This window comes from Alosa alosa, chromosome 14 (genome assembly GCF_017589495.1).
Source record: "Alosa alosa isolate M-15738 ecotype Scorff River chromosome 14, AALO_Geno_1.1, whole genome shotgun sequence".
Taxonomy (NCBI): Eukaryota; Metazoa; Chordata; class Actinopteri; order Clupeiformes; family Clupeidae; genus Alosa; species Alosa alosa.
Genome location: NC_063202.1, coordinates 24,976,070 through 24,987,269, shown reverse-complemented (window position 1 = coordinate 24,987,269; position 11,200 = coordinate 24,976,070). Strand labels below are relative to the sequence as shown.

General features: G+C 41.8%; 1 protein-coding gene across 1 annotated transcript; it reads left to right on the top strand.

The window, feature by feature from the left end:
- The first annotated feature begins 3,039 nt into the window (after positions 1-3,039).
- Positions 3,040-11,177, top strand: ppid (peptidylprolyl isomerase D). The gene is made up of 10 exons (XM_048262571.1): positions 3,040-3,215; positions 3,670-3,810; positions 4,110-4,216; positions 5,024-5,212; positions 8,718-8,840; positions 9,065-9,171; positions 9,500-9,644; positions 10,103-10,189; positions 10,380-10,422; positions 10,653-11,177. The coding sequence occupies exons 1-10, from the start codon at positions 3,131-3,133 to the stop codon at positions 10,739-10,741; spliced, it is 1,116 nt and encodes a 371-aa protein (XP_048118528.1). The 5' UTR covers positions 3,040-3,130; the 3' UTR covers positions 10,742-11,177.
- Positions 11,178-11,200: the final 23 nt, after the last annotated feature.

Here is an 11,200-nt window from a genome sequence, read left to right as displayed (position 1 = left end):
CAGGGAGCCGCTATCAATATGCGGGAGACTCCCGGAACTTCCGGGAGACTTGGGATGTCTGCTGTGGCATTGTTCCAAAAAATAAACTGAAGCCATTTGATCCTCAAGTCTGGGTTCTTGGGCAAAATGCATTGTTGAAGTTCTATTTGTGCATAGCACACAAGTCCGTTGACATTTAGCCATCCTTGCATAGGCCTACGAAAACTGTCACAGAGCTAAATGAATTTTGTGGGCAAGGTCTCAACTGGGCGAGCTCATGAATAGTAATGAGCCCGTCAATTCCACGTCAATCTGAAGAGCTTTTGCAATTGGCCTAATTTCTCCGCTTATTTCTTTTCAGTGGCTAGAGCTGACAGAGGAGTTAGCTGTTCATTTTCACATTCACGACATAGCACAAACACATATGGACCTAACATGTCACAAAATACAAGTAAAAACGGTTTTGTGTGGCAGGGCACCTTTAAGGTGTGATTTAAAAGGCTATGAAGGAGCCCGCCTTATACTGTATATCATGGCAGCTCTGCAACAGACCTCAGTCTGTTAGGTTAGATAACCACACCTCCTCAACCATCACCCTGAACACAGACACATGTGCTCAGCCCCCTAATTTACTCTCTCTTCATATGGTGTCATATGCAGCTCAGGGAGAGAGACGCTACACACACACACACACACACACACACACACATAGACACACACATACACACACACACACACACACACACACACACCACACTCCACGCCAAGCCCCTTAGCAGCAACACAAACACTAGGCTCTAAAATAGGGTCTTAACAGGGTGTGGTTGGAAAACAAATGGGCATGTCACACACAATGCAACAACTACTGTTTTTATTGATGATATCTTTTGTGATAATGTTGCTGTCAGGTGGTATTTCTCCAGTGTTCAGTGTGTGGCTGGCAGAGATCATCATCCTCACATCACTGCTGGTGGAAGGGTATACCTCTACATAAGAAACAGGACATCACACTCCAGGTCAGAATATAACATTATGCAGAATACACAATACACGCTTTTTACTACTTTTACACCACATGTGATGACACATCCAGGCGTACACATTACACATTTGATCTATTTTCTACACACCTGAAACAAGAGATCTCATCCTCCAGGTGAGCGTACAGACCTTCTGGCTGAGAGCGGCTAGACTGTTACTGCACTAATGTGTTTTGTTGTTTGTGTTTTTCTCTCTGAGAAACTGTGGTGTCTTGTCTCCCTCAGATGAGTGTAAGGACCAGGAAGTGGAGCTCACTCCATGAGTCCTCCATGAGTCCTCCACGAGTCACAGGAGGAGGAGGACACCAGAGGAGGTGCAGATGCAGTGACTCCCTATTAGCCCAGAGGAGGTGCAGATGCAGTGACTCCCTCACTCTGAGCCATGTGTGTCTGTGTCTCTCTGTATGTCTGTGTGTGTGTGTGTGTGTGTGTGTTTGTAGGGGGGGTTGTTTTCACTTCGTGAAGATACTGTCTGTATAAATCGTCTTGTAAGTAAATGACCAGTGCTTTTTCAAAGCTCTCAATGTCTCGTTTTAAATGTCAGGGCCCTCGGAAGTCTACCAATGAAGTGTGGAGATACATTGAGCGTCGTAAATGGTGTAAAACAGTGATTTATTTGCATGGCTAGCCCGATGCCGAAGCACCACCATTGAAAAAGCTGTTGGTAGCATCGGCTAACTAGCGCCAGATTTTGGAGTGCAGGGGACAAGCCGAGATGGGCTATGAGACATAAGCATTCAATAATGCATGTTCATAAGCCAGGCAACTAGTGCTACACTCTGGGGGCATGTTCATAAGCCCCCATGAACTTGATTATAGAGAAGACAACCATCAATTTGTGGAAGGATTCATTGACATATGAAATTTGCAATGGAGTGGACTTTCCAAAAACTGGTGTGGGGCTAAAAGGTAAATGGCGCTAACAGGTACAGACAGATGAGTGGAGCTAACAGGTGCACAGACAGGTGAATGGGGCTAACAGGTGCAGACAGGTGAGTGGGGCTAACAGGTAAGTAGCGCTAATAGGTACAGAGAAAGGTGAGTGGGGCTAACAGGTACACAGACCGGTGATTCATCAGACTGGCAGATCTAAATGACCTCTGCAGGAGAACAGAACTGAAGTGGACCTCCCACTCAAAACCTGTATAGGTCTCTGATACAGTGGTGGAGGACCCATCATGCACTAGAGGTGCCACTGCACCACAACAGCACCACACTCAACTGCTTCAGCCAAGAACATCAAGGCAGACTCTTCTGGAGATTGAAAGAGCCCAAAACATGGAGTACTGATTCAGTCTAAAACTCCACGGAAATTTGGCAAAACTGCATCGTGCGGACCACTCTGTGTCACACACCATCTACAGTAATACCACCATCGGAGAGGAGATCCATATCTTCTATGTAAAGCCCATCTGCAGTCTCCCCACAAAGTACAACCTATAACACTGTGGTTTCCCTCCATCCATTCCCCCGTGAGATTAGTCATACTGAGGAGGCTAGAGTAGGCCAGAAAAAATAGGTCTTGTCTATCCAATGGGGAAACTTTCGCTGTAGGCCATCAATACCAAAGATCAAATTGACAGGGAAATAATAATAATACAAAATACACATAATTTGAACCTATCTTTGTTCAATTAAGCCTACCAGTTGCATGGTAAAGTAAATTACAGTATGCAAGTTTGAGTTTACTGTGGTGCCTCATTTTGACCTAACCATGCCTACATTTAGATAGATAGATAGATAGATAGATACTTTATTGATCCCTAGGGGAAATTCAATAATTTCACCAAAGAAACCATCAGTTTATTCTTAGGTGCATTCCATTTAACTATTTATGTTCTGAAATATCTGTTCAAATGGTCTGCTTTGGTTAGGCAAAAATATTTGTCATGCCAAAGCTCACTTGAATTGAACACTGAGTGAGAAAGAAATAAGTATGCAGCGTGAGGAAATGTGTCTACCTCCAGTCCTATAGGTGGCGGAACATACACATCAATGTTTGCCAGTAAAGTTCCAGAAACTATCCAAGTGGAAGACACACCACCTGCATTCACGCCGGTTTGTGGATTCCTGGCAAGGCTCCGTCCATCGTTTCAGATAAACCAATAACAATGTCAAACCCATCACCCGTTAACAAGCCTTCGAACCCAGACAACCCTCGGGTTTTCTTTGATGTAGATATCGGTGGTGAAAGAGGTCAGGAATTTATGCAATAAAGCGCGTAATGTTACATTACGCCTCTAGCTTGTTAATCGCTAACAGTAGACAGCTATTTCTGTTTAGCGATAGCTAGCGGCATTCTGGTTGAGCTTGTAATGTTAAGCTAACTTGTTGTATTCATTTGCAGTCTATGTGTATAATGACCCAGGACACAATAATTTTGATATTCTTACGTATAGCCACATATAAAGTGCATATATCATGTAACTCGTCTTGCTACCAGCTAGCTATTAGCTAACGTAGTTAGCAGAGCTAACGATTGATTTCATTCTTTATGTGAACCACGTGCATTGGACTTAAGTCTTCTGATTATATAGTGTTGCCTAACTTTAGACATGTTGACAACATCTACAAGAGTGTTGGTACATCACACTACACCGGGGGAAAAGGTTAATAAAAATTCTGTTATTAATTTAATTAATTTGTTTAGTTGGTAGAGTCGTGTTCGAGGTCTTCGCCGACGTCGTTCCGAAGACTGCCGAGAATTTCCGTGCGCTCTGTACTGGCGAAAAGGGCACTGGTCAAAGCACAGGGAAGCCTCTGCATTTCAAAGGATGCCCGTTTCACCGGAGTGAGTATATGATTGATAAAGCAACCATACAAGATTAACTACACGTAGCAACGTCTTTGGCTTCTTTTATACTTATCATTGGAAGTAAGCTACATGGAACATTGGTCTACCATCCGATGAATCAATACCGGACCAACGCTGCTGACGTTTGAAGCATCTGTTGTATAAACCCTGTTTTGTCACATGTTATCATTAACACTCCGAGTTGAGATACTATTCACTGGCTCAGCCAGGCCCAGTGTGAATGATGTGTTACATCCACAAACTGACTAAATGTCCATCTCTGCATCCTCTTATAGTCATTAAGAAGTTTATGATCCAGGGTGGAGACTTCTCCAACCAGAACGGGACTGGCGGGGAAAGCATCTATGGAGAGAAGTTCGAGGATGAAAATTTCCATTATCAGGTGAAAAGACTCCTCTCAAACTCTAGATTACGCTGAACAGCAGGCCTGTCTCTTGAATTGCGATTAGATAGAAATGGGCGTTATGAAGATGTCCTGCACTGTATGTTATACAAAGTTTCCTACAGCTGCAGCTGATCTGAAGATGGGCAGATCTACAAAAAGATCTAAAAGGAGAAGGCCTTTTTAATTTCGTTATTTGTTTCATTAAAAATCAAATGAAATGAATACTCAAATCATTGCCACATTAATTGCAGACTGTAAGCATGCATTCATGAAAAAAATAATGATTTGAATAATAGTCTGCTGCCACAGTGATTTCTTCATGCTAACTGATGCTAGCATAAAGATTTATCCTGTGACCTACACTACTATATAAAAATTATGTCTAAACCTATGGTCAGAGGTTGATAAAGCATAGTTTAGAAAGAGGGCAAAATTATATAGAAATTAATTAAACTAACACTTCCACTGTAGCAATAATTGATGAAAGCCTGTTAAGACATAAATATTGCACTGTGATCCATAACGTTTCTCAGGCTGTGTGAGAACTTATAATTTATTTTATTTGTCTTCAGTTTCCTACCCAGACACCATTGATTTCACCCTTACATGAGATTTTTTTCTCGATTGTCTACACAAAACGAATTGTTAGAGAAATAGAGTTATTGCATCAGACTGTATTGTGCCCAAGCAACTGTCTCCAAGTGGACTTCTTACGCAGACATACTGTGTGAAGGTTTCTGATCTGAACAAACCTGCTAGAGGATTCTGAACTAACGAGTGGCCTCGGCCTGATCTCTCCTTTAGCATGACAAGCCCGCGCTTCTCAGCATGGCTAACGCTGGTCCCAACACCAACGGCTCTCAGTTCTTCATCACAACGGTTGCCACGCCGCACCTGGACGGAAAGCATGTGGTGTTCGGCCAGGTGTTGAAGGGCATGGGGGTGGTAAAGATGCTGGAGGGAATGGACACCGTAGAGGATGCACCTGTCAAGGTGAGACTTGAGTACATGGGACACCTGTCAGGTGTGTAGCCTACACATAAGCAAGATTAGTAATTTGTGTTATCAGTGTTAGGAGTAGTAATGTGTTAATAATAGTAGTAGTAATGTGTTAGTATTAGCAGTATACCTTTATTTAATTCTCAGAAAGTTCATTGAGAGAAGCCCTCATTTACAATGAAGCCGAGATTACCTGGCCACAGATTAAGTTATACTGCATAGTAGAGGAAGAGGCAGGCACATTAAAATACAATAGATAAAATAATATGAAATAAATAGATATAATATGAAATAAATAGATAAAATAATGTGAAATAAATAGGGTTGGGTATAGGGATGGGCATTCGATTAAATTTTCTTAGTCGATCGTCGGGAGAATTAACGATCGACTATCGATTAATCATTCATATTTTTATATTAGAATTCATTATTTATTTCACTTTTATAAATAAAAAATGCAATAGAAATACAAAAATACATCGTGTTTTTCCTCAATGACATCTTTATTACAAGAAGAACAACTTGTGGCAGTTAAACTGGACGTTTGGTATAGGCTAAACTTGAAGATCTAGCCTATGCGCTGCGGTGCTCTAAAAGCAGCGGAACCTACAGCTGCAAGCCGACGTTCTTAAACAGAGTCCTCGTCGTGAAATCAAAATTCCACTGGAGCTCCAAGCGGATTTGTACACGCAGCCTTACAACACTGTTTACTGCTCTTCGAGTGACCGTACAATGTACACTTATGGGGTGGGTGCTTGCACTTCTTTAGGAATCCGCCGTCTTAAGACTGAGAGCAGGATGCACCGCCAGAGACATTAACCAGGGTCGGATGCACTTTGTTTAAGTGGTAGCCTAGGTTACATCATTTGAGTCATGGCCATGTTGTAGGCTACTTATACACGGCATCGCAGTGTTTGCAGTGAACTAAGTCATTATTTTTCAAAAAAATCAAAATAGTCGCACGCCACACTTCGCGTGACCTCTTCATGATTAGGCCTACTTTTGAAATCAAAACAGAAACTCGCAGGTAACTGACTATGCCGTCAAATATTGCCCCCGGGTGGTAAAATGTTAAATTGCTGCCATACAGTGAAATTAATTTCATTGCTTCAAGACTCATACTACGCAACGCAACCTGCATTAGTTTAATCGATAACTAATTAACGTGATCGACGTAATTCTTAATAATCAATTATCGATCGTCGATTAATCATGCCCATCCCTAGTTAGGTATCGTTTGGGTTTTATCCGATACCGGTGCTAAATCGATACTTTTAAAACGGTGCCGAAATGGTGCCTGAACCGGTACTTTGTTTTTAAAATGTTTTAAATTAAAATGGTCTAAAGCATGAATTGCTTTTTTTTTTTTTATTGATAAGACAAATTTGAACATGAAATTGAACTGTTATATTCAATTTACTATCAATATCTCATTGCTCCTACGAATAATACATTTAAATGTTAAAACAGCTTGCCATGGATCAGGGCTCTACAGTGCGCCCATTTCACTCGCACATGCGAGTAAAATGATGCCCGTCGAAAGTGCAAAAAAATATTTAGGCGCACTGGTGCGAATGACTTCTAACCATGTCAATGTTTGTCTACAAAATACACCGCAACATCGAGAAACATTACTGGTGCAAACCATAGAATCACGTCGCGAATGCAGCATAAAAAACTACACCTCCCATCAACATTAGCAGTTTAGCGTTGTGACTGGCTAGTAGTAGTCGCTTCTATCAAATCCAAGAGCGGGGAAAAAGCGGAAAGTTAGACTAGCCAGCCAAGATTGAAGAAATTAGTTCTTCTATCCACCGAATTCATTGGATATAGGAGGAACAGGATGAGATTCTGAGAATGCAGTGAGAGAAGGAAAGGTAACCTAACATGCCTTTTAGCCCAGTTGACGTATTGGCTGCAATATGCAAAATATAGCTGTAGCGAACCGGCACAAAAGTAGCCTCCCGTAATACTCCCGTTTTATTCAAAGGTAGAACGCTACTGACAACTCTAGGCTTCCACGCATGCTTGTTTGTTTACACCGAATACAAGCTGAAGTGCAAAACGAAAGTAGGCCTAACGTTTGCCTACTGCCCCCATCAATGCAGATATTTCAAATAAAAACTAAAAGTATAAAACATATATCCTTGATTAGCCTATGTTGGGTTTTGTGGAAGAGGAAATGGACTGTTTTAGTAGTAGTATTAGGCAGTATGCAGTGACAGGTCACCATGGGCATATTTGGATCAGCTATAGATGGATTCACAAATAAATAAATTAGCCTACATTTGGCAGGATACTTGATATACAGGCTAAATGCAAATATGGCAATGTATTATATTATTTTACATTAACAAAATGTAGGAAAATAGAACAGACTAAACAGAATAAATGTTGTCAGTCATTCTTAATATTCGCAATTGGTGCACTGGCATGTTTAACTGTTAGCTGCAGTATAATGTTAGATTATGTGTAAGTTAAGTACAGAACTGACTGTGCGCCCAAATTTTTGTCTGTGCTCCTAAATTTTTTAACTTGGGCGCACAAGAGCTCCTGAAAAAAAATGTTAGTGTAGAGCCCTGTGCATGCACACACAATGGTGAGCTCTGCTTTCAAGTTTACCCAGTGTAGCGGTAACTAGCGCCAGATTTTGGAGTGCAGGGGACAAGCCAAGATGGGCTATGAGACATACGTTCACACTCTGTATCATGTTTCAACACACTTTAGGTCAATATCACACTGGAATTCTCCTTTAAGCACCGAAATGAGGCACCGAAGTAGTAGTGGGGGTTGTGTGGAGGTTGCGGACTGGCCTGTCCCCGTTGCTAAAAAGATCTAGAATAAACACTGTACCATGTCATGAATGGCAAAGGGAAATGAGGGAAAAACAATCTATTGTCATGCCAGCATCACTGTGTTTTTCGTGAGATAGGGTTTTCTGTGTCTATATAGTTTGCTAACGTGGGATTATGCTGATGTTTATTTCTGTGACGTGATTTTTGATGTGTGTCTGTAATGAGGTGCTAATATTGATTGTGTGTGTCTGTGTGTGCTGATGTTGATATTTTGCTGCAAGTGTATGTGTTTGTAATGAAGTGTTGGGTCTCGTCTGTCGGTTTGTATGGCTATCATTGTGAGTAGATGCTGATGTCTGTCTGATGATGTTAATATCGTTTCTGGGGTCTGATGTATTGAGATTTGGTGTCTGACGGGCATTCAAATTCCTTGAACAGAGGTAAACATTTGCAGCAAACACGTCTTCTCTGACCAGATAAATTTGAACTATACTGCTCAAAAAAATTAAGGGAACACTTCAATCATACACTGGTCATACACTGGAGAACTACCTCCTGCAAACGTTTGCGGAAAACTAAAGTCAAACACAAAACTGTTTGCAAACATCCGCGAACGTTCGGCTAAATTTGAGCGCCCCTCTGATACTGATGCGTGTGTGATCTGGGGTAATGAGGGTCGGTCCGTGTCCCCTCCTGCCCCGCAGCCCTGCGTTATTGCTGAGTGTGGGGAGCACAAAGCGGGGGATGACTGGGGAGTCCCTCCTAACGACGGGTCAGGGGATGCCCACCCAGACTTTCCAGAAGATTCCGATGTGGACTTTAAAGATGTAGGTGCCGTTTTTTCTCGTACTTTTTCTCATGCTGAACTTCTTAAACAATGGATGACATACTGACATACAGATTTCACCACAGCTTGGAAATATAGTTATTCAGTTTGTAAACATTTTGACAGTCATTTCCCAATATCGTGCAAGCAATAGAAGCTACCCTTTAAAATGAACTGTAGTTTTTCAAGTGTCAGGGAGGAATGTCATTTTGTTTTGCAATTAAGGTTGACAAAGTCCTTGTGGTGGCTGAAGACGTGAAAAACATCGGAAACAACTTCTTCAAAAACCAGAACTGGCAGTCTGCCATGGGGAAGTACTTCAAAGCTCTCAGGTGAAGCACCACAAGCAGTGCCTTTCTCTTTGCCTCTATCTAGGCATTGTACCTTGAACGTGCATTAACTTATATGATAACTTACACTACCTAAACGTGCATTTACTTATACAATAACTTATGCTACCTGAACGCCGATATTAACATTCTCGGAGGGGAGGGGTCAGGCTTCACCTGAAATGCCCAGGTGACTTATTTATTACAGTATAAATGTCTTACAGTTGGTATAAGTCACACACAAGTAAAAGGGCACATTAAAAAGCTCATTGTTTCGATCACAACATGTGTTGATGATGATTAATGAGAACCTGTGCCGTTTCTGCTGCAGGTACTTGGAGGTGTGTGGTGAGGCGATGGAGGACGAGAGCGCCCAGAAGAAGCTGAGGCCCACAGCCCTGAGCTGCATGCTCAACACCGCGGCTTGCCAGCTCAAGCTGCAGCTGTGGCAGGATGCCATAGACAACTGCAATGAGGTAGGGCAGGCAACACAAAACCCTTGACCCAAAATGGTTGATGTATGAGACCACCGGTTCAAAATGGTGTCCTTTTCTTATTTAGGTCAGTGGGTAAAAAAAAGGCACTGGCTCCTTGCAAGTGTTGTAACTATTCCCAGCCAGACAGGCTAAATATAACCTCATATTGCACAACCATGAGTCGACATTTATAATGTATGGATCAAAATAGAAACTTTATAGCCTTCTAATGCATTATCTTACGATGTTACTATTCTGTTGCTATAAGGCACACATTAAGACAGTGTATTAGGAGCCTATAAACTGTATTCTGATCCATACTAAGTTGCAGTAACTTTATACATGTGTGTGTGTGTGTGTGTGTATATATATATATATATATATATACACACACACATATACACACTGTGTTATCCTCAGGTTCTGGGTTGTGTGTATATATGTACTGTTATCCTCAGGTTCTGGAGATGGATGAGACCAACACTAAAGCTCTGTTCAGGAGGGCGCAAGCCTGGCAGGGCCTGAAGGAGTTTAACAACGCCATGGTAAACACACACACAATATTTCTTAACACATAAATGTGTCCTTATGTACACACAAAGCCCTTGGTTCTGCCTGTTTGTGGCTGTGGGGGTCATAGAAATGTGTGTTGAATTTAACAAAACTAGACAGTAATTCTGTGCACACAGTGGGCTTCTCTCTCCTGACGCATTCTCCTTTTTCTTCCAATCATAGACTGATCTGAAAAAAGCACAGGAAATTGCTCCCAATGACAAAGGTAAGTGGTCGTTCATCAGTGCAAAAGAGCCACACAGAACAGCACTTACATTTTATTTATCGCTGTTATCCGGTGGAAACCTCGCAACTCCATATTTGTTGTTGAAATATTTTTGCAATAGAAGTTTTTTTCAATTTCCTGAACACTAATGGATTTGGAGATACGAGGTTTCCACCGGACCGGCCCAGTGAAGTTAAAGCACAGTCTTTGACTAGTCTTTTCCTCGACAGCCATCGCCAACGAGATGCAGCGCGTCAAGCAGAGAGTGAAGGAGGAGAAGGACAAAGAGAAGAAGATGTTCGCCAAGATGTTCGCATGAGACCGGGAAAGCTCGTCACTCCAACATCTCATCCTCTAAGACTTGAACCGAACCTTGTTCATGAGTTTCTGTAACCGGTTAGCGTACGTTAAGAGTATGGTGGTGTGTAATTCAAACATGAAGAGGAGTTCAGCTCTGTGCTCTGCTAACCCAACATGCCTGACACATGAACATCAAGTCAGGCTAATGGTGTGAGTGAAGACTGCTGCTTTGTACGGAGTGCACACACACCCCCTCAGAACAACTCGGGCCTTAAGTGCATTCATGTATTTATTTTATTTGAAATCGTATTTTGGTTGGGGTTGCGTGTCACTGAAATTAACAGTTTGTGTTTACTTGCTTGCCAGAATACCATCGTTGACCTTTGTTAAAAAAGAAAAAAAAAAAAAACCACAATAAAATGTGATGCACATTTCATGTGAAACTCCTTTCTCTTCATCTGTGTGTGTGTGCATATTT